This window comes from Phialemonium atrogriseum (assembly GCF_030411735.1).
Source record: "Phialemonium atrogriseum strain 8032-3 unplaced genomic scaffold QBC33scaffold_3, whole genome shotgun sequence".
NCBI lineage: Eukaryota > Fungi > Ascomycota > Sordariomycetes > Cephalothecales > Cephalothecaceae > Phialemonium > Phialemonium atrogriseum.
The window spans coordinates 1091899-1114403 of NW_026848140.1; the positions used below are offsets into that span (position 1 = coordinate 1091899).

Sequence of the window (22505 nt, forward strand, 5' to 3'; positions counted from 1 at the left end):
TGCCCCTTTCTTTTTGAAGACCCCCGCCAAGTCGTCAGCTCTTATCAGGCTACTGCGTAATTATCTCCAGCAGATTCTCCACTCTTCAACTGCTAGTCAACAACAGTAGTGCGGTGTGGCGTACAATGGCCCCAATATAAGCGGCTGCCACTCGCTGGTGCAGGGTAAATGATGGGTGGAGAGAGGGTGGAGCAATGGACGGGTACCTTGCAGGCTGTCGGTGATTTATTTAGCAGGGAAGATACCATCCAATATTAAACGCCGTCAAACTCGGGCATACAGATCAGGAAAGACCCGTCCTTCTTCACGATCATCACCTACTATTGCACCGAATGAACCGGTTGCTTCCAAATATCCAACTCCCAAACTCCCTCGGCGTTGCATTTCGGAATCCATCGGGAAAGTAAATTCCATGGGCGCGGCCGATCATCGCTGATTTCAGGACTCCCTCCCCCATTCAGCCTCTTCGCTCGGCTATCACTTCGCTAGTTGTCCTGGAGACAGCTTTGCATCTCTGCTACCTTACTGGACGATGGTACATAACCCTCTTATTTTTCCAGAATTGGAAGGATGCAACAGCGTTCCCTCGGAGCCTTGGCAGCACTGTCTCATCAGGCTCTGTGAGGTTTGCGAATAATGAAGGCCAAATTGTTCAATGATCGAGTTGTCCAAGGGCAGTCAGCGATGATGATTGTCTCATCTCGACAATTCTCGGTTGTTGATTAAATTGACCATCACTGGCTCGGCGGGGGCCACATCGAACTCTGAAGAGATTGGCTGTAAATACACGACACCCAATGGTTCGGCGATTTTCGAGGTTGCCGTGGAGAACGGATGAGCTTGGCGCTGGTCCAGGGGTACCCCACCACCCATGTTCCTCTCATGGAACCCTTGCTCTACTCGCATCTACCCCAGACAGCGTGTCCATATGTACTGTAGTACACTAGGTAGATTCTTCATTCCATTCTTTGGTTTCTACGGACCGTATAGACATTACTAGAAGCCTGTGGTGATCAATACCGCATACCAATAGCTGACTGACACTGTGGCCAGCTGCACACGACTGTTTCGGTTGGTGGCACACACAAACAACACAAACACCAGACGAAGCTTGGACTCTAACGTTGCAGAACACCCACTAGCGTATCCCATATACGACACTACGAGCTTCCTACCAAAGTTCCAGGTTTTTTGGCACGGAAAGTGCGGAAGTGCTTGCAGATAAGGTCGCAACTCCAAGACGCGGCTGAGTGCGGCAACATTCATCGTCATTTACCATCAGTGTCCCGTGCACCCCCCGAGATCGTGTGGAAAACTGAAATACTGAAAACCGAAATACTGGGGATGGATTCCATTCTCCAGAGCGATCTGCCTCCAGACATGACGATCAACAGCTTGGATTGTTCGCCAATCTGGTTTTCTGATTACGACATGCCGATGCGTCCTCCTGATTCTCTCGTGAAACTTGGGGGGACCCTGAACCTCTTAAGCGGGGGTACATATCGGGCAAGCCGAAACGCACTTGTACTGCGTACTACATAGAACACCCACACTCAGGACAGGCCGCCTTCTTCAAACGCCATACGGAGTAGGCAGTATGTATGTACATATTTACACCACTGTACCTACCACATCCCATTGTCTCTGGATGAGCCGGCCGTTTGTCTGTCCTGGGCGACTGGTTCGTGAGTAACGAAATAGAGCCAACCAGCTGGCTCCTGTTCTGGTGCTCACGCGACACGTGCATCTCCGTCTACCTAGCCTAGGTAGCCGTCCAAGTTTCAAGTTCCATTTTGGAGCCGCAACAAGGCCCTACTACACATATAACCTTGTCTCCATTCCGGAAAGCACAAATTCCAGGTCCCGTCCTCGCATAGCATGATCGACAACCTATGGAAGCACCAAACTCGTGCCGGACCCATGGCTGCCACATGACTGGCACCGTGCCTAAAATCTACCTTATATGTCCCAGCGCGGCATTGAATCGTATTGTCTCGCGCTTACCATGCAGGAGGCTGGGCGCGAACCAACGCGAGATGGGATGCTTCGCGATGGTGATTCTTCCGAATGCAGATTCCTTTTGAGGACAACGGATGGTCTCTTAATTAGTCGACAAGATTGCTGCGAAGCTGCGACGATGAGACACCTCCTCAATGTTTAACAATCCGAATCACCTGCGGGTTGCTTCAAGCCCATTTCTCAAAGGCCATCACTGTCGTTAGGGGGGGCTCCCTTTCCCTAGAGAATTTACGCTGGCGAGCTCCAGTGCTGTCTACGTCTAGAAGTGGCCCTTTCGAAACGCTCCCTCCTAGTATCACTCAGAGAGGAATCCCCAAGTCAACGTGCCTGATCTCTATTCGCTGTGGTGTATACATATTCTGCGAGAGATGGTGAGTTTGCGCTGGTTGTGAACAGCAATGTTTGTTCACTTGCCCATTAAACCCCCTAGAAAAACTCAAGCCTTCCTTTCTACCTGAATTGATGTGAACCAGAAGCCTCAATGCTGCCCGCGCAGATAAGTGTCCATCTCTCCACAAGGACCATTGCAAATCGAACGGACTTCCAAAAGAGCCAATAACTTGATAAGCAATTGGTCAGTACCGCAGTATGTTTATTAGTGGCTGCCGCGGTTCAACAGTTCAACAGGACTAGAGCGAAAGGTGCAAAAAAACAAGAAGTGGACAGGCGTAGACTGCAAAGGAAGCCTTGGCACATGAGGAGGATATGAAGCGGGGTCGAGGGGTTCAACACATGGATATCACCCCAACGACTACCTACCTACCTACTTCAGGCAGCAGTTGTTCGGCGAATCGCCGAAGTGCAAGAATACATACCCACCTCCCACTAAGGCCAATAGCTGCACCTACTAAGTAGATGAAATGAGGGACAAAAGGCAGTGCAAAGAAACCGCTATACACAGTCCGTAGGTATATCCGCTCTACTGTAGTACTCAGTATGTTGTTCCGCCGCAGCCGAGAGTTAGGGATGTGTTGGGTAGTGATTGGTTGTATAGTGGACCATTTCTTTGCTCGCTGTTCCATGGCATTTTCACAAATCATCGGGGAGTATTCCGGCTTGTAAGCCGGTATCGCACTGACCCGGGTTATTGCGGCGGACTCCACCGGCCGAAGTCTCCGGGCAGCGAATCACGCTTCCCGAGGCAAGTGCTGCGCCTTCCACCTGCTGGACCCTGCGCGATATTGACCCCGCCAGGTTGCTTCCCCGCTAGTGATTGCACACTTTGCACTTCCCACTTTTGCACCATGGTGGGGCAGCACTCATGATATTGCAGACTTTCACCTGTTGCATCGCTCAGCGACTTTGCAGTCTGCTATTAAACGTCCCACCGCTATTATCTAGTGCATGTATCTAGCGCAATGCAATGGAAACCTCATAGCGATGATCGTAGACAGTTGTCATCCGATACCCGGCGTAGTCTCGTCTCCAGTGGAGGGAGGTGCCCCTAGAGTGGGTAGAGATAGACTCACCGCCGTTCAGCACTATCCCCATTGCACTAGCAATATTCCGGGGCCGTGAGGTGCATACCTACCTACCTATATAATCCCTAGTTCCATTCCTTTTCCCTCCCTCCTTCTCTCCTGCAGTTCAAGCTTTTCAGACAATTTTCCACCCACAGACACCAATAGCAACACCGTTGTCGATCGCGCTCTCGAGTTGCGATCAGTGAAATCCGCAAAAACGTTTTCTAATCTCCTCAACTCGTAAGTGTCCAACTCCCCCCTCATTGACGAGACCGGGCCCCCTTACTGACTTGGATGATTCCAGGGTCCACCACCCGTTCGCAGGAGTCCGTTGCTCTGCCTCCCCAGGAAGCTCAGCGGATTCGGCCCCTACCAGATAAAAGGCCCTCACCCAAGCTAAGCTAAGCAAAGCACAAAAAATGGCACCACACGCCGAGGTAAGCGTGGGCTCCGCGAACGGGAATGGTTATGCGACGAATGGCCACGCGACTCCCGCGGCCAAGGACCTCTTCACCGTCAGCTCGCCCAATGTGGCGTATACCGACTCGGAGATCCGCTCCAAGTACACGTACCGCACCACCTCCGTCACCCAGGGTGGCGATGGGAAGTACGTTGCGACCCCCTCCGAGACGGTCTACGACTTCAAGGTGGACCGCAAGGTCCCCAAGGTCGGCGTCATGCTCGTCGGTTGGGGCGGCAACAACGGAACCACGGTCACGGCTGGCATCATTGCCAACAGGCGTGGCCTCTCCTGGGAGACCCGAGAGGGCCCCCGCGCCGCCAACTACTATGGCTCCGTCATCATGGGGTCGACCATGAAGCTCGGCACGGATGCGAAGACCCACAAGGACGTGAACATCCCCTTCCATGATGTTCTCCCCATGATCCATCCCAACGACTTCGTCATCGGTGGCTGGGACATCAGCGGCATGAACCTTGCCGAGGCCATGGATCGCGCCGCCGTCCTAGAGCCGACCTTGAAGGACCAGATCAAGAAGGAGATGGCCACCATGGTCCCTCTGCCTAGCATCTACTACCCCGACTTCATTGCTGCCAACCAGGAAGACCGGGCCGACAATATCCTCCCCGGCTCTAAGGCCTGCAATGCCCATGTTGAACAAATCCGAAAGGATATCCGGTAAGATGGGGCTCCTCGGAGCCATGCAAGAGACAGAGAGCTAACTCGCGCCTCCCAGTGACTTCAAGTCCAGCAACGGCCTTGACAAGGTCATCATCATGTGGACTGCCAACACCGAGCGATATGCCGACCTCGTCGTTGGAGTCAACGACACGGCCGATAACCTGCTCAAGGCCATTGAGAACAGCCACGAGGAGGTTTCGCCTTCGACCATCTTCGCCGTTGCCAGTATCCTTGAGAATGCTCCCTTCATCAACGGATCCCCCCAGAACACCTTTGTTCCGGGCGCCATCCAGCTGGCGGAGAAGCACAACGCCTTCATCGGCGGCGACGACTTCAAGTCGGGCCAGACCAAGATGAAGTCGGCCCTGGTCGACTTCCTGATCAACGCCGGCATCAAGCTGACCTCGATTGCGAGCTACAACCATCTGGGCAACAACGACGGCAAGAACCTGAGCTCCCAGAGGCAGTTCCGCTCCAAGGAGATCTCAAAGTCTACCGTCGTGGACGACATGGTCGAGGCCAACACTGTCCTCTACAAGAAGGGCGAGCACCCGGACCACACCGTCGTCATCAAGTACATGCCCGCGGTCGGCGACAACAAGCGCGCCCTGGACGAGTACTATGCCGAGATCTTCATGGGCGGTCACCAGACCATCTCGTGAGTTATTCCCCTCTTTTAACCACCCTCCCCTCACTCACTCTCTCTTTCACCACCCTTCTCCGCAGTTGGGGCTTTTTGTTAACCCGTTCTCGCAAATAGGATCTTCAACGTCTGCGAGGACTCCCTCCTCGCCTCGCCGCTGATCATCGACCTCGTCGTGGTCGCCGAGATGATGACGCGCATCCAGTGGAAGGCTCAGTCGGGCGAGACCGCCGCTGGGGAGTACAAGAGCTTCCACAGCGTGCTCAGCATCCTCAGCTACATGCTCAAGGCCCCTCTGACCCCGCCCGGGACCCCCGTCATCAACTCGCTCGCCAAGCAGCGCGGCGCCCTGACCAACATCTTCCGCGCCTGCGTCGGCCTGGAGCCCGAGTCCGACATGACCCTGGAGCACAAGCTCTTCTAAGGGAGTGAACTGCTTTCCGGGCGAGATTGGGGAAATTGGGAAGCCTCTTTCTGGCCGCTCCTTCTTTTCACGTCCGTTTTGAAGGGGACCAGTCCGCTTGATCAAATGTGCTTGGCATTCACTCGTTCAGAAATGTGCGCCATAGCAGAATAAACACCACTGTCATTACCGAGATATTGTCTGTCGTAACTGCCGATGCCTGATATGGATACCCTGTGATGATGCCGCCCAAAAAAATTGTCGAGATGGTGAAAATAGTGAATGGCCCAAGTAACATATGCAAACAACTCAAGTGAGCAATCGGCTGAGAGGAGTGGCAGGTGATATCTCTCGTCATTCCTGGAAGCAGAAGGAACAGACAACATCCAGTAGGTAGCCACATGTCTCTGCCGCCAAAATATCAATTAGACGGTTGCACAGGTTGACAGCAGATGTGATTGCGTTTATTTTGCAATATGGACACCCGATTGCGCCCACATGCTAGACAGCTAGATACAATAGAGTTACCGAGGGCCCCCGATTTCGACGAGATTCGATCTCGATCTTGTTGGCAAATATGGATCTCCATATGTTGCTACACGATGCATGCCATGCCAGCGAAGATGTTCTCTCTCTCTCTCTCTCTGTCCTGTGGCGAGACTCACTCAAGCGATCTTCGACGCCGGTGGCGTACGATCGCCGACCTCATTCCGCGCGCGCTCTCTCAGAATCTTACGGAGGATTTTGCCAGACTGTGTTCGATGTCAGCACTATTTCGGTCCGGGGTCGGTCTCGCGGTAACAAACGGGTGTACATCGCGCAAGGGGTCGAAAAAACTCACCGGGTTCTTCGGAATCTCGTCAGTAAACACCACGCCGCCCCTGAGCTGCTTATGCGGCGCCACCTTGCCTGCCAACCACGCGGCGACGTCGCGCTCCCCGGCATCCGACCCGGGTGCCCTGACGACGTAGGCGCGGGGCCGCTCCTCGCCGTCGATGGTGACGCCCACGACGGCGGCGTCAGCGACGTCGGGCCGCTCGAGCAGGAGGGCCTCAAGCTCGGCGGGCGCCACCTGGTTCCCCTTGACCTTGATCAGCTCCTTGAGCCGGTCGACGATGTGGAAGATGGCGCCCGGCCCGTAGACGCCGCTGACGTAGGCGATGTCCCCCGTGCGGAGCCAGCGCGTGCCGTCGGCGTCGACGGAGAGCGTCTCGCGCGTCGCCTCGGGCTTGCCCCAGTAGCCGCGCATCAGCGTCGGGCCCGTGACCCACAGCTCGCCGGGCTTGCCGGTCTCGGCGATGGGCCGGCCCGTGGCGAGGTCAACGATGCGCGCCGAGCAGTTGGGCATCATCTCGCCGACGCCCGAGCTGCGGCGACGGTCGTTGGGGTCCCAGGCCAGCGAGGTGCACGTCACCTCGGTCATGCCCCAGCCCTGGCGCACGAGGACCTCGCCCGACGGCCACAGCTTCTCGACCTCCTCGCCGACCTCGTGGCCGAGCGGCGCGGCGCCGCAGCCGATGGCCTCGACGCTGCTGAGGTCGAACTTTGACACGAGCGGGTGCTTGGCCAGGGCGACGACGATGGGCGGCACGCAGGTCAGCATGGTGATGCGGTACCGCTGGATGTACGTCAGCATCTTGACGAAGTCGAAGCTCGGCATCACGTAGACGGGGTTGCCGACGCGCGGCATGTTGGCGATGAAGTAGGTCTGCGCGTAGGCGTGGTACATGGGGAGGAAGCAGAGCCCGCTAGCCCGCGCCCGCGTCGCCTCGACGTCGGGGTTGAGGTCGTTGACGTACACCACGCCGACCCCGTTGGCGACGTACGAGAAGTGGCTGATCTCGACGCCCTTGGGCACGCCCGTCGTGCCGCTGCTGTAGTTCAGGCAGCACGTCGTGTTCTCCGCGTCCGCCGGCTCCACCCAGTCCCACGCCTCGGCCCTGCCCGGGTTGCCCGCCAGCAGCTCGGTCCAGTGCCGGACGCCTCCGCTCCGGCCGGCCCTGCCCGGCTTTGGTTGGTTCGCGTGCGCGGCCTCGGTCCTCGGCGTGTCAGCGCCGAAGACGAAGATCTTGTCGCGCGGCAGGCCGACCTCCGCTGCGGCCTCGAGGGCTGTTTGGAGGGCGGCCTCGGCGACGACCAGGAATGAGGCGCCGCTGTCCCGCAGCTGGTAGGCCAGCTCGCGGGCTACAAAGGTTGGGTTCGCGCCAGTAAAGACGCCGCCGGCCATGAGAACGCCCATGAAGAAGGAAGGGAAGAAGATGTTGTTGCCAGAGAAGAGGAGCACCCTGTCGCCGGGCTTCAGCCCCTCGGCTTGGAGGCCCAGTGCCACCCGCTTGGCGACGAGCCGGTAGTCTGCGAACGTGAGGAAGTGCGTGTCGGGCCGCTCGGGATCGATGAAAGCCTTCTTGTCAGGCAATGGGTCGCGACACGAGCCGAATACCCATTGCTGCAGAGAGCTGCGCGGCACCGGCGTTTTCCACCTGGACTCGATAGTCATGATGAGGGTGCCTTCTTGGATTTGCGAGTAGGTAAAGGTAGGTAATTATGGCTTGATCTGACGGGGGTTATACCAGTGAGAGAAACGGCGTCTAGGTAACCCCGAACGTGCTTGAACCGAAGGAACTTGCAGGAATAGACAGGAACCCCCCAAACGAGGTATCCGGGGGAGACAAAGGGGCTAATAATGATGGAGCTAACTAACACACCAGAATCACCAGCGGAGAAACATCACAGACAGGACATAATGAGGGAATGGAAGGGAAGGGAAGGGATGGATCCTTCTTGCTCTGTCGCCAACTCGGTCGATTGCCCTAGCATGAGGGGTCCGGGATCGTCAGCTAAAGGTGGTATCGAGCTGTGTGGTTGTTAAATCGATGCCAAGGCATTCAGCTGTGAGCGGAGCTCTCTCGGCGCGCCAATTGGTCCATTTTCAGTGTAACTGGGGTAGGGGACGTTATTCCCCGGCGTCCCCGGACATTTCTATGGGCGTGCCGAGGCACCGAAACTAGGGGCACCGTTTCCTATCTCAGCCATGTTTACCGAAGAGGCTTGCCAAGGAGGGAGGCTGGGGGTTTATGAGCCTGCGATTCAACGACTTGCTACTGTGCAAGCACTGCACTGGAAGGAGGTGCACGAAGAGCCGCTGTCGGCCCCGCTAGTCCCAGCGATCGGGGTTCACTACATTGAACGGCTGTTTTCTGCGAGATCCGTGGAACGGGCAATTTCCATGCCTGCACTTGGCTCGCCACCCTTACAGGCCGCGCCGATGTCCGGTGGATGAGCTCCGTATCCATCGGCTCTCAACCGGCTCCTGGACTGACTGGTGACCTTTGGACTGGCCCGTCGATCGAGTCCCGTTCTGTTCCAAGACACGGGTCAATCGGCCCCCGCCCCGAGCCCGGCCCGCCTGAGAAGCCGTTGGTTGGTAGTCCCCGCCAAGTCCATACTTCGCACCTTCCACTCTTTCCTAGCCTTTTGATACAGTTCCCTCCGCTTCGCCGCAACATGTGTGTAGGTTGTTGGTAGGCGACGACCCGCATTAGCGAAGCGACGGCACGGTTCGTCTCGTCACCATCAGATCTCGAGCCTGCAACATGTTTGCGTCCCGGGCAGTCGGTCATACCCTTCTTTTCTTCTACCGCCATCCTCTTGCAACAATCAACAATCAAACACACGGCCTATCTGCTTAAGTACTGTTCACCTAATCAACCTCGATCATATTTCTGGCTCTCCAGGTGACACCAGTGTAATGGAGCCACACACCATAGGCGCAGGCGGCGACAATGAACGTCGTACGAGAAGGTGGCAAGCCGCCGACTTGCCATGCTGTCCTTGAAGAACCCGCTCGAGGGCTGCCCAAATTTAGGTACCACGTTGAACCTCGCCAGCTATATCGCTAACACAACTCTCATCGCTCTGAAACTTCACACTGATGGGTAGTCCTTCTCTGTGACTGACAAAACATTCCCTCCTAACCTTACACATGATATGTATATCCCAGCCCAGTGGCATTGGCCGTCTCGCTTCTTAGAACCATTGCAATGGCTCAGCTGGTCGAAGTCGTACCAGCCAAGAAATCTACCGATGTGAGGATGCTCTTGCTAGACGATAGGCTGCAGGTGCTGTTTTGCAACCCCCGCTCAATCCGACCCCTACAAGCCTCCCTTTCTTCTAGAATGACTGGGCTACATACATGCGTACAGCATGTGCTTCCTGGAAAGGAACTTCAAAAATTCGACATCATATTCCTAACATATCTTCTGTGTTTCATGGCCTGCGTGTGGAGTTGCAGGGGGCCCGGACGGCTCGTGTATCAAGATCGACGACATCCTGGTGCAAGTCTCAAATGCTTGGACCTCGGCGCGAGGCTTGGACACTGTTTCTCACAACCTGCTAGGACACCACTCAATCGTGATTGGCACAGACGCTCAAACATCGTGGGCCTCGAGTACCGCCGTCGTCCCCAGCCAAACCCCGCCACCGGGGGCAGTTCTAGGATCTACCTATCCCGCTCCTCCTCCATGGAGCAGGGCCCCCCCCGGGGAGTCTACCCTTCCTCTCCGGTATCTATTTAATAACCTCCTTTTCTCGACTTCCCGTGCGTTTCACGTCCATCCAATCGCAAGGCTTCGCCTTCGCTGCTTAGGGCAGTGGTCGATGGGGAAGACAAGCTTTACGGCCTCACGGCCTCAACACCATGGTCGGAGCACTGCTTCACCTGATCTTTGTTGAACACGCACAGCCCAGTGTCCGGCCCTCCGAACACGAAGTCTAAGGCGGTTTGAGGGAGCCGGATGTTTCATGGCTTCTAGGAGGGCAAGAAGCTTGCACCTAGCTGCTCGAGAGGCGAGTGAGCTTCAACCACATTTGAGAACTATAAGAGGATGCAAGCCTCTCGCCCAAGATGTCAACTTCGTTCCTCACAATCAGCCATCTTGCCCAGCTCAGACTTGGCTTTCCTTCTTAGAGCCCGGAGCTTCCTACAACTAACCGACACTTGGCGTCTCATTCCCATCTCTTCCCATCCCGCTCCCCCTCTAAATTCAATATGAAATACTCCGGAACCATCATCATGGCGGCCCTAGCCGTCGCCCAAGTCTCCGCCCACGGCGTCGTCACCGAGGTCCAGGGCGCCAACGGCGTCAACCTCCCCGGCCTCTCCCTCATCGACGGCACCCCTCGCGACTGCGCCTCCCCGCGCTGCGGCTCCGAGGCCGACACGTCCATCATCCGCGACCGCGAGCTCGGCACCTCCCGGGCCTCGGCTCTGGGCCGCACCGTCGGCGGCGGGCCCGTCGACGCCGCCGCCATGATCGCCCTGTTCATGGACGGCGCGGGCGCCAACTCCACGGCGGCCCGCCGGGCTCGCGACCTGCACGCCGCCAACCTCGCCGCCAGAGCCGCCACCACCGGCTTCGGCCTCGGCCTCGGCCTCGGCGCCGGCGGGGGCCGCGGCGGCACCAAGACCCCCAAGGGCACGGTCGAGGCGTCCGTGGGCGCCGCCACCGGCGCCGCGGCGTCCGACGGCCTCCCCACGACGGCCGACGACGGCACCCTCTCCATGGTGTACCACCAGGTGAACCAGGACGGCGCGGGCCCGCTGACGGCGTCCATCGACGCCACGTCGGGCGGGACCGACCCGTCGGCCTTCCGGGACGCCGAGGTGACCGCCGACGTCCCCGGCGCCGGGTTCGGCGGCCTCTCGCTGGCCACGACCACCGACTTCCCCGTCGCCGTGCGGATGCCCGCGGGCATGACGTGCCGGGGCTCCGTCGGCGGCGCCGAGGGCGTCTGCGTCGCGCGCCTGCGCAACTCGGCCCTCGCGGGGCCGTTTGGGGGCTCCGTCGCCTTCACGCAGAGCGCCGCTGCCAAGAAGCGGGCCGTCGAGTATAACCTTGCCAGAAAGAGGTTCGCGCGCGGGTTCCGCGGGGGGCAGTGAGCTGTTTTCTGTCTTCTCTCGTCTTCATATTTCTTGTTTTTGGGGGGAGTCTTTCTTTTGGCTTTAGTCGTTGTGCTTTAGGGATACCAGGACCATGGGATGGGTGGAAAGGCCTGTACATAGACGGCGGATTTCGCCATAAACTGTCCATGAATATGAGCGAGGCCTGGCAATTGGAAGGAGACCGGGATACGGATACTCAATGTTGCTATTCTATCTATACTCACTGGGTGAGCTTCTAAGTACCAGAAGGAAAGAGTCTGTGAAACTTGAACGTCTAGGGGCAAGGGGCATGGAGTGTGAGTGATCAATAGGGAAGCTTAGGTCTCCTGATTTGTAAGATATACCTACACCAATATCACGGGCGAATCTTCAAACTCTGCCCCTGACCTTTCGATCCCAGAAACGGAGCAACCATCGGATATAAGTCAGTGGACTACGCACGTTCACTCCTAATGTAAGGCCACCAGAACATGGAGGGAGGACAAGTTTGTCTCTTTTGCTATAACCAGCCAGAAGGTGCTCAGCCGAACAAGACCAGTCGTTGAATCTAGCACAACGCTTTTGGAAACCCATGGCAGAGATCACGGCGATAAAACCAGTGTATGACCTTCGAATAACCTGGCTCCTGAAAGTAAGGCAGTTAAAAACAGGACCGTCCAAAGCTCCATCCTCTAGTGTGTATATGTTTCATGGTCACGCCATAATTCCAGATGCATAGTGGTATCCCCCATACGGTCCAGACTGCCAAAGACACAAGTCCGCTCCATGTACGCCTGCAAAACGGCTAATTGAAACCATTCATGATAACCCCCTAATATGCCCATTCTGATTTTTATATCCCAACCTCCCCCGCAGCGACAGGCCCGAGGAACGAAGAAGCCTCACTGGAGTAACAGTGCCTCCTCGTGCAAGACGCCGAACAGGCCCTCGATCTCCTTCTCCACAATCTTCAGCTCGTCGGCGACCTGGCCCGTGACAAGGGCGTAGGCATACAGCAAGGCGTAGTCCCTCTCCTCCACCACGACGTGCAGCGGGTTCGAAAACGCCGGGCTGGAACCCGCCCCGCTACTGCCCTCATCGTCGCCGCCGCCGCCGCCGCCGCCGTGGGCGCCATCGATGTAGCCCCGGGGGACGTGCTCCTTCCGGAACTGGAAGATCTTCCCGAGCAGCCTGTCGCGCAGGCCCGTGACGCTGGGGACGGCATCGGTGAGCGGGTACTCGAGCATCATGGAGCTGGCCAGCACCTGGAAGACGTGGCAGATGCGGTCGCACAGCATGGCCCTCTCGGGCGCCGTGAACTGCAGCAGCGCCCGCTCCCCGCGCGTCAGCCGGCCCTTGCGCTGCGTCACGAGGCTCATGGCGTAGAAGGCGTCGAGGATGCGGTTCGTGCTCGCCATCAGCCGGCCCGTCGCCGCGAAAGGGAAGGGCCCGCGCAGCTCAAACTCCGAGTTGGCGCTGAGCCGGAGCGCCGCCAGCCGGCCCGCGTACTTCTGCAGCGCCACCTGCTCGCCCGACTTGAGGTACGAGCGCGTGCAGTCGCTGCTGAGCAGGACGGCGAGCGGGCCCCGCTTCCAGACCAGGCCCAGCTGCAGGTACAGCACCGACAGGCCCTCCTTGAACTTCTTGCGCGCCGAGAGCGGCCAGATGACGCGGCAGACGATCAGGCCCCAGAGGATGCCGACGGTGACGGAGATGGTGCGGTGCTTCACGATCTGCAAGATGAGGGGGTTGACGCCGCCCTCGTCGTCGCCGTCGTCGTTGTCGCTCTGGGAGAGGCTATACGCATACAGCGTCGACACGTTGTAGGCCAGGAGCGTTATGCGGCCCATTGGTGCCATGCCGCGTGCCAGGATCACCCAGAAGCTCGAGAAGGCGACAAGCCCGCCGAGCAGGATCAGGCCGAGAGCGTTGCCTTGGGTGAGCGTCCAGTTTACGGTGGATGCAGCGGCGCCGACGAGGGTGCCGAGGAACCGAGACCACCCGGTCGTATTCGAAGCTCCGACAGTCTGGATCGTAACAGTGTCAGCATCGTTGCTCCCAGCGTTGCCCTTCGAGACAGGAGACAAACTCACCATAGAGCAGACAATCATAAAGGACAGAAGACCCCACTCGCCTCTCCAGTGCTGGTACGAGGCCCTAGTCTGCGGGATGAACGCGAACATGGCCCAGAGTGCGGCTCCTAGGCCGACCTTGAGACCAAATCGGACTGTCAGGGGGGTTAGCACTCGTCGGAAAACGGGGGCTCTTTGCCTTGAATTGACGACCGACTTACTGTCATGTCTACCCAGCTTCCTGACCATTCTGAGCAGCTTTTGTGAGATGGTCGCGATGATTCTGTGGTCCGCGGCGGCGGCCTGCCAGTTGTAGGTATCCCGTCGCTCAACCATGCTATCGGGAATGCCTCGAGGCATTGCCGTCTTCTTGATCGGCTTGATCAAGCTCTCACTCTCGTCCGTGGTGTCGTACGGCAGCGCCGAGATAGACCAAGGGTAGCCGCGTCTCCCTTGCTTCCACCAGAGCAGCCATCGCCAACTCCGCTTCTTATACTGGTTGGCAAACTTCAGGTCATCGAGGACGTCGAGATACTTCTGCATTTCCTCCCCAAAGGCTTGGAGGCTGAAGGAGAAATGTCCACAGGCAGCGGCGACCTCCTCAAAGTCCGCCTGTATCTGCTCCGTCCTGGCCCGCTTCAGCTCGAGGTGTGAATACAATTCTTCCAGTGCATTGGCCCTGGCTGTGTTGAAGAGCCCGAGCGCATCTGAGAGACTCTGGCGGAAATTCTCATTGATCGTAATCTCGTAATCTGGTGCGGCCCCGAACGGTGGCTCGCGGAGGATCTCTGAAAGCGTGTAGGCCAAGGACTTCATGGACGGGCCTAGGAGAGCGATGAAGAGCTCGAAAATGTCTGACGGGCTACGGAAGGACGGCGCCTCGACCGGGTCCTTGCCACGGGACCGGTTTGTATCATCCTCGGCGCTCTCCTCGGAGGCCTCGTCGATGGAAGATAGGACGGGCAAGCGGTCCTTGCCGCTCCTGAGCAAGCTCGAGGTACCGGGGCTTAGCCCCGGGGGGAATGGCGAGGTGCCAGGAGAGAACATGCCGGAGGGCGGCCCGGTTTCCTTCAAGAGAGCAAATTGGGTGTTCGCCGCGCTCCTCAGGCCGCCTATGGACTGGGAGAGGGTCTCTATCGACTTCACTACTGCCCTGTCTAGCTGATACAGCGTTTCGTGCCCGACGAAGTAGCGCTCGAACTTTGCGTCGCGCAAGTCCTTCAACATCTGGGGGTAAACCGACGAATACGAGGCCGAAGCCGCCGAGAACTCGGCCGAGAGGACGTCTTCCTCAGAGCCGCTCAGAAACCCGCGCGTGATCATGGCGAGCATGTCTCCCAGAGAGCCCGACGCCTTAGTCATGGACTCCCTCACGAGTGCCACGGCGGCAACTCTCCAGACTAGGAGGTTGACGGCGGTGGTGATGGAGACGCCCATGATGAGCATCTTGAGGATCTGGACGATCTTCTGGTCGGAGAAGACGTTAGAAACCACAGCGCTCTCCTTGGTGACCACGCCGATTATGGCCAGGGAGGCCAGGGTGCTGCCGACGTTGACCAGCGGGTTGTTCATCTTCTGCTTGACCCAGCCAATGAAGCCAAAGCCTCCACCGACAAAGACGGCCAATACCAGGATGTGGGCGAGCATGACCTGGTTCCACACTGAGCCGACGAGCACCGAGACGGCCATGGACAACACCGACATGACCAGGCCGTACGCTACGGCGACGAGGGCGATCAAGATAGCTTCGATCATGGAACCGGCCGAGCGGGCGGGATGGAAATACACCGTTATCGTAGCCACCACATGCTTGCCGTCCGGCCTGCCGAGGAAGGTCGAGAGCGGCGACAGGAAGGTGGCCAGGCTCGCCAGCGTGTAGGCCAGGGTGCACTTGAGGATGCCCCTGCCCGTCGGCGAGTTCAGCCAATTGCCGAAGCGGACGAGGGCGGCCCTCGCGCCGTGGCCCAGGGCGGGCAGTCGTCGGGACATGGACTCGCGGGAGAAGATGGGCGGCCGCGTGGTGCCGACTTCGGGCTCGTCGGCTTGTTCCCGGGGGTGTCGGAGGGTGAACTGGCGGCGCGAACGCTCGCCAGTGGTGGGGATGATGAAGGTGCCGTTGCGCAGTTTCTGTGAGGGCCGCGCGTCAGCTTGAGAGACCCAGAGCTCGCCGGCGAAAGCTTTCACATTATTAGGTATGTTACTTACACTGCGTTTCGAGGGCCGCCGCGGCGGCCACTGGCCACCACCATTTGGTGGTGTCGTGGGACTGGGCGTCATGGGACTGGATGTCCTGGAGCCGACAAGTTCCTACCTACCTATCTTAGATAGCTTAAGCTGCTCATAGCTTTGCATCCGCGCTACTAACAGCTGGCAAACAGCTCCGCGGTGATGTAACCGTTCGGATTTCGTATCATTTTCCCCTTGTTCTTCGCCGCCACCCGCGTGGTGTACTCAAGTCGAGAAAGATGCGGTTTCACCGCTCCTTGATAATCCGACAAGGGCTTTGCTTATTATAACCTGGAGTTGGTTGGGTATTGCGGGATGGCGGAGCTCGTGTAAAAAGCTGGTGTACAGCATGCGGAGAGCTACCTATGCATATAAGCGGGGTGGCGTCCAACCTCCCCAGCGATCTGCGATCTGCTTCTCGTTTTGCGCATCTCCATGGCCAATGCTCGCCAACCAATCATGCACATGCAGCTACAGTCGTGACAGGACCGCTTGGTTGACTGATAAGGAATCTCCTCTAACAAGAAGTACAGACTGTAAGGCCAGGCTCATTTTTTTGGGCCGTTAGAGTGCATAGAAGAAACGTGCAGCGAGATCGAATGCGGAGATTCCTGTCGGTCATGGCGTCGTCAACAGGCCTCAAGCCCCGAAGGTTCGCCCCCTTAAGAGAGGGGGCCGGGAATAGCTCGAATGCGCCCAGGCTGCAAGGAGTGGTGTTTGATGTAGATGGCACATTGTGGTACGTTACTCTTGCTTCTTCTCCCGCTCGTCCCCCGTGGAACCATACCTATCCGGGCCATGATATCATACCACCATTTTACTTTTCTCTTCCATGTCCATGATGTTTACTTGGCCCCTTTTACATCCCCTTTATCCTAACTCCAAAATATCGCCATTTCCCCCCATGACCATGCTCACCCTCCCGCACCACACAGCCAGCCGCAGAACTACATGTTCGCCCAGATGCGCGCCGCCCTCGGCATCCCCAAGTCGGTAGACATCCTAGAGCACATCTACAGCCTCCCGACGCCGGAGGCACAGACGACGGCGATGGAGGCGGTCCGCGCCATCGAGCGCGAGGCCATGACCCGGCAGGTGGCGCAGCCGGGGCTGGCGGAGCTGATGAGCTACCTCGACGCCCGCGGCCTGCGCAAGGGCATCTGCACCCGCAACTTCGAGCAGCCCGTGGCCCACCTGCTGACGAGGTTCCTCGAGGGGGTCCTCTTCGAGCCCGTCGTCACCCGCGACTTTAGGCCGCCGAAACCGGACCCGGCCGGCATCCTGCACATCGCCCTCAGCTGGGGGCTGACGAGGGGGGCCCGCGCCGGCGAGGCGGGCATCCCGGCGGCGGAGGATAGGGAGGTGGACGGGAATCAACTGCTGCCCACCGAGGCCGGGGAGGAGGTTGCGGATGCGAGCGGCCTGCTCATGGTCGGTGACTCGATCGACGACATGACGGCTGGCAGGAGGGCCGGGGCTGCGACTGTCTTGCTCGTCAATGACATAAACCGGCATCTTGCCGAGCATGAGCATACCGACCTGGTTATCTCGAGGCTCGATGAGTTGATCGACGTGCTGGAGCATGGCTTTGAGGGGCGAGAGTTTTAGAATCGAGTGCGTTGGGGAATAGGCGACGGCACGCATGGGTAGCTTTAGAATGGAGTTAGAACTGTGGCGAGTCTTTGGAGTGACTCCGAGATGGGCACTGAACAAGGTCACGTCTCGCGGGGAAGGTTGGATCTCTGATATGATTGAGGACATTGAGATTGGGTATCCATTCGAGGGACCAAATGGGGGTTCCGAGCAAGCTTAATAGCAGAACATGGCGCCTACGATGCTCCATGGCATTGCTACGTACATGTATCCATCAATCAATGAGCCTTGCTCACTTCCTCTCCCCACCCGCGTAATAATCCCTCAGGTCAAACGTAAAAGTGCCGTGTGCTGTGCCAATACTGCCCATGGCCTGCGTGAATCAGAACGTTGCCACAAAGACTGGCACTGTCAAGTGTAAGACGAAGATGACTCCACCATGGTTACGCCAACAAATGCTGCAGATGCTCGAGTAACGATGCATGCCTCTCGAATCAGGAGACAACCAAGGGGTGGCCGGATTGACGAGAAATAAGAGCCTGCCTGCGAATCTGATGGAGAGACTATCTCTCTTTTTTTCTCTTCAAGGAAAAAAATTAGTGATAGGAAACAATAGCGGGTAGGAAATCTAGGAAATCGGCGGATTGTCGTGAAGACGTTGGACTTCAAGATCCGCCCAGGCGATTTATTTTTTTTCAAAACTCATTGGGCGGGATAGCCTGCGCTGTAGCTGCCATTTGGGGGTAGGCCGAAAGTCGCCTGTCGTCGGCTCTCCTTTCTGATGTCTTCGGACGTCTCTCGTCGAACGGGCGGGGTGGGGAGAGGCGCTCCCGGCGGGCCGGGTCGGACAGGGAGAGAAAATGTGGGCCTGCTCGCGCTTCGGGAACCGGACAAGCCGGGGGTAGAGCTGCCGGATGCCACTTGTTGTGCGAGACTGGGACTCGGGTGGGCGGCGACTACTCTTGATCCCAATCCCGGATGTACAGTCGATCCACTTGGGCGGCCAAGGTTGCTGAAGGTTCCGCCCCGCGTCGGGGATCGATTCGATAGGCTGCCATATTGGTCACGAGGTGACACCATATGTCCCACGATGGGTATCTCACCTGAAGTGGGTGTTTGCAGAGTTCGGTCATCTGCTTGGTTTAGAAAGGTAGGGGAGTCGCTCGAACGTAAGAGTTCCTGCGTCGCCGGGGAGAGCTGGGGGGCAAGATGAGACTTGCGATTGTCTCGGTCCATCAAGCCACAGGCCCACTCCCTCAAGTCGACAGGAGTCCTCTTCGCCGCTTGGACGAAGGGGTCGTGCTCCTGAAGTCTAGGTTAGCCCCGGTCTTTATACAACGACCCTGAAGGAGGAGGGTGTGCTTACGTATAGGTCTTGGGGAGTCGGCCGCTCATCGGGACTCTTATACAGGCATTTCTGGATCATGTCCTCAAGGATGGACGGGAAAGCATCGCTCTTGGGCAGCTTCGGAGCCGGCTCATGCACGATTTGCTGAAGCAGATCTAGGATGCCGGCGGGGGCACTCTCTGCATCGGACAGCTGCTCGCTGGCGGCGAAAGGGAACTTGCCAATAGCAAGCTCCATTATACTGAGGCCAAAGCTCCACACGTCCGACTTGACCGTGTACTTCTCACCCTGGATTCTCTCTGGTGCCATGTAAGTCGATGTGCCGACGAAGGTGTCGGCAATGGAGTTGACGAGCTCGCCGGAGACGCCAAAATCGCATAGCTTGATCGAGCCGCGGGAGTTGACTAGGATGTTGGATGGTTTGATGTCTCGATGCATGATGTGGTGCTTCGCATAGAGGTATGTCAAGCCGCCAAGGGTGGCCTCTGCAATCTTGCCTAGGACGTCGACTCGGACGGGGCCAAAGACTCGCGACACCCTGTCAAGGGATCTGGAGAACTGCGCGTTAGTATCACAGCCCATGTACGTAGATAACCCCCCTTCCCCCCCGGGAACCCCGGAACTGCTCACCCGACATCCATGTACTCCATACACATGATCACATCGTGATTGTCGTTGAGGAAGGCGCCGTAGAAAGTGACGATATAGTCGGAATGGCATCCATGCATGATCTGGAGCTCACGAACTATGCGCTTGCGCATTTCCTTCTTCGCCTCGACGTGGATAATCTGTTGCCAGTTGCTAGTCAGCCAACACGAACGCGGTCCGGCCACCGGGCCTACAACAGCAGAGAGAGGATAGACGCTTACCTTTCGAGCCATGACGGTATTCGTCGGTATGTGCCTGACCTTGCTGACAGTACCTCCATTTCCGGCCCCGAGATCCTTGATGATCTCGAGATCCTCGGGTTTCAGGTCTAGATTGAACTCGATACCGATCTCGAGCTGGGCGCTATTGTCGTCGCCTTTCGCACCAAAGTCGTTCCCTAGCCTCGCGGTCTCGGCTGTTGGGGGAGGCTTGGGAGCTGCTGGAGTCAAGGCGAGGCCTTTGACGTTCTTGCGCTTCATAGAGCGGGGTGCGAACCCCCCGTCGGCCATGGTGGGCTGTTTCGTGGGGCCAACGATCTAATCGAACTCGACGAGATATCTCGGCGCCTGGACGTAGCTCGAATGTGAAGAGCAAACTGGGCTACTAGAATCAAGGCAAGTGATTTGGCATATCCCGCCGGAAGATTTGGAGATTGGCGTAGTGAAGAGGAGATAGGTCGATGTAGTTCCCAACGCCCTAGCGTCCAGGGTATCCTTATTTGTTTTGAAACCGGCCTACCGTGTGCTGTGACACGCCGAGTCCTAAGTGAAGAGAAAAAAGCTATCAGCAGGACTTTCAGGTCTCCCGAAGAAGGCTGTTATACCAAAGTGGCGGTGGAGGATCGATTGAGGAATACGGACGTCTGCAAGTGATGGGAGAGAACGGGTTGCCAGGGAGTAGCGGATGGCGGCTTTGAGACCTGCAGGAGGGGCACTTCGGTCGTGTTCTGGAGTCACAATGGGGATTGGCAGGGTCGTGGATGTAAGACTCCGAACATGCAAGATATGGAAAAGGGGTTACGAAGGGAGACGGGATTTTTTTTGAGAAATCCAAAGTCCTCTTCAGGGTGTCGCAGCTGTGCAACTGCACCTCCGTGGTCAAGGTGGGGTTTTGGGCCTTGGGCCAGAACAACCGGATGACAAAGAGGGGTTTCTGGCAGCCAGCCAGGGCAGTGGATGGACATCACGGGCTGGGCATCGGGCACAATCAAAACACTTCTTCTGTACTGCTACACTGCTAGCCGCTGACCCGTGGCCCCTGATAATATGTAAAGCTTCAGGTTTGTTCCGTCACTTCCAGGTCTCCTAGACAGCCCGACTAATTACATGGATGTCAGCTTTCTGCTAATAACCTAAGAATAACTGTTGGAGGCGGGGCAATCCTAGCAGGACACCGTCCTCTCTCCACTGCAAATAGGTACGACGTACCTAGACAGTAATCCGTAGGTAGGTAGGTGCCAGGTCAAATAGGTACCTACCAACCTAAGGTTGGGTCATTTGTGTAGGTCCAGAAAAGCTCCATTCTTGATGTCCAGCTGGGCCCTCTACTGGAGGTAGGTAGAGGGTACTATTTAACTACGGATGGGGATTTTACCTGGCGTTTGTGGACCGTGCTTTTTGTACCTAGTACTTTGTGAGCAAGACGCACTTTCCTGGCTCCTCCTGGTTACAGGGTTAAAAAGGTACCAAACAACAGGTTATCTGTACATATTTAGATATATATGTAGGTGGACAACATGTAAGACCCCCCCCCGGCCAATACCTATGAATAGCTCGTGGAACGAATTCCCTAAACAATCCGTGTGTCGGGGTCGAGTACGCTTCTGATTCCTCCACGCGCCCCACGTGACTCTCTCACCATCTTCTCCAATCAGAAGCTTCCTACCAGAACCCCTTGATCTCAAGGTCAACTCTTCTTGATAAATACCAGGTACATTATGCCCTGGCCCCTCGATCCTCCTTCCCTTCCTCTCCTTTTCTTCCATTTCACTTCGATTCGACCGTCCATATTCCAACCAATAGCAAAATTACCGCACGTCAGCTCAGACGTATAACGCTACACATGAGTCAACATTTTGTGACCGAAGGAATCTCGTGGATACGAGGTGACGAAGCCCGTCCCAAGGTATAAATCTGACCCAAATACCAAATAATCTGTACCTCTCCTTTTGAATATCTGACTCTTCTCGGCTGTGATGAATAATCGTCGCTTTTAAAGTGTCCAAGATCTGGTTAACTACCTTCAAACCCCGCTTGATGGCTGGTATAAAAATATCTTTTTCAGTAGCTATGATGTCTGGGTAAAATCTAAAGATGTGGCGTCAGCTCTTCTGCTACGGTTGGTTAGACTATAACCAATAGGCATAGAAGTGTCTCGTAAAGTTAGATTCGCGGTGTATGCCTTGTCACCAAACTAAGCAGAAGCTCCGTCCAGCCAATAGGCGCCACTAAGGACTAGAAGCAGTCATCGTCTGGACAAGGATTTCACTTAGAGTTAGTCACGGTTCGTAACGGTTGAACAAGGTAGGCGCCGATGACGAACAAGGACCTGAGCAACCCCCCTCCCCCCCTCCCGGCGCCCCAAATTGCCCATTCTCACCTCCCCAACATCCACCCGTGCAAATCTACGGGAAGAGAGAAACGCGGACTAGATGATACATGTAAATAGACCGATGCCCGAGCGAAGCATGAGTCTTGTCACTCTAATTAATTAGCTATCTACAAATCTGATTTGACACTCACGTCTCCGACTTTCAACGTTCCTATCATTGGAGCATTTTGCCCTTCTACACTAAACTATGTCTCGCTCACCCTACAGATGCTACTATACTTCATTAAACATCTTCTCGTGGTGCTCTCCAACTGAAAACCAAGCTAGTCATGGTTTCAGAGAGAGATGAGATGGATTGTCTTGCCAACTTCAAGCGCGATCCCGTCGCTCTTAATGTGCTGCAAAACCTTTTTCCGAAACAAACTCTATCTCCATCTATTGTCCTTAGACAGGGTTTAATTCTTTTGCGCAAGACGTGG

At 56.8% G+C, this 22505-nt stretch overlaps 7 protein-coding genes across 7 annotated transcripts; 3 read left to right on the forward strand and 4 right to left on the reverse strand.

The window, feature by feature from the left end:
- Positions 1–3606: 3606 nt before the first annotated feature.
- Positions 3607–5406, forward strand: QBC33DRAFT_526862 (myo-inositol-1-phosphate synthase). The gene is made up of 3 exons (XM_060426931.1): positions 3607–3722; positions 3787–4620; positions 4679–5406. Exons 2-3 carry the CDS (start codon positions 3902–3904, stop codon positions 5283–5285), a joined length of 1326 nt encoding a protein of 441 aa, XP_060287321.1. The 5' UTR covers positions 3607–3722; positions 3787–3901; the 3' UTR covers positions 5286–5406.
- A 321-nt stretch (positions 5407–5727) lies between these two features.
- QBC33DRAFT_526866 (uncharacterized protein) lies at positions 5728–6117 on the reverse strand. The gene has a single exon (XM_060426932.1). The coding sequence runs from the start codon at positions 6070–6072 to the stop codon at positions 5809–5811; it is 264 nt and encodes an 87-aa protein (XP_060287322.1). The 5' UTR covers positions 6073–6117; the 3' UTR covers positions 5728–5808.
- Positions 6118–6194: 77 nt separating this feature from the next.
- QBC33DRAFT_231983 (uncharacterized protein) lies at positions 6195–8259 on the reverse strand. The gene is made up of 2 exons (XM_060422845.1): positions 6511–8259; positions 6195–6421 (listed from the first exon to the last, which is right to left on the reverse strand). The coding sequence occupies exons 1-2, from the start codon at positions 8164–8166 to the stop codon at positions 6335–6337; spliced, it is 1743 nt and encodes a 580-aa protein (XP_060287323.1). The 5' UTR covers positions 8167–8259; the 3' UTR covers positions 6195–6334.
- A 2406-nt stretch (positions 8260–10665) lies between these two features.
- Positions 10666–11868, forward strand: QBC33DRAFT_597764 (putative mas3 protein). Its single transcript, XM_060431942.1, has one exon. The coding sequence runs from the start codon at positions 10717–10719 to the stop codon at positions 11605–11607; it is 891 nt and encodes a 296-aa protein (XP_060287324.1). The 5' UTR covers positions 10666–10716; the 3' UTR covers positions 11608–11868.
- Positions 11869–12337: 469 nt separating this feature from the next.
- Positions 12338–16212, reverse strand: QBC33DRAFT_232018 (Fusaric acid resistance protein-like-domain-containing protein). Its single transcript, XM_060422847.1, has 4 exons — positions 15867–16212; positions 13883–15788; positions 13683–13816; positions 12338–13616 (listed from the first exon to the last, which is right to left on the reverse strand). Exons 1-4 carry the CDS (start codon positions 15936–15938, stop codon positions 12492–12494), a joined length of 3237 nt encoding a protein of 1078 aa, XP_060287325.1. The 5' UTR covers positions 15939–16212; the 3' UTR covers positions 12338–12491.
- QBC33DRAFT_526874 (HAD-like domain-containing protein) lies at positions 16119–17786 on the forward strand. Its single transcript, XM_060426933.1, has 2 exons — positions 16119–16626; positions 16823–17786. The coding sequence occupies exons 1-2, from the start codon at positions 16487–16489 to the stop codon at positions 17493–17495; spliced, it is 813 nt and encodes a 270-aa protein (XP_060287326.1). The 5' UTR covers positions 16119–16486; the 3' UTR covers positions 17496–17786.
- Positions 17787–17915: 129 nt separating this feature from the next.
- QBC33DRAFT_232015 (kinase-like domain-containing protein) lies at positions 17916–20206 on the reverse strand. Its single transcript, XM_060422846.1, has 4 exons — positions 19698–20206; positions 19459–19616; positions 18847–19378; positions 17916–18785 (listed from the first exon to the last, which is right to left on the reverse strand). Exons 1-4 carry the CDS (start codon positions 19983–19985, stop codon positions 18183–18185), a joined length of 1581 nt encoding a protein of 526 aa, XP_060287327.1. The 5' UTR covers positions 19986–20206; the 3' UTR covers positions 17916–18182.
- Between the last annotated feature and the right edge of the window lie 2299 nt (positions 20207–22505).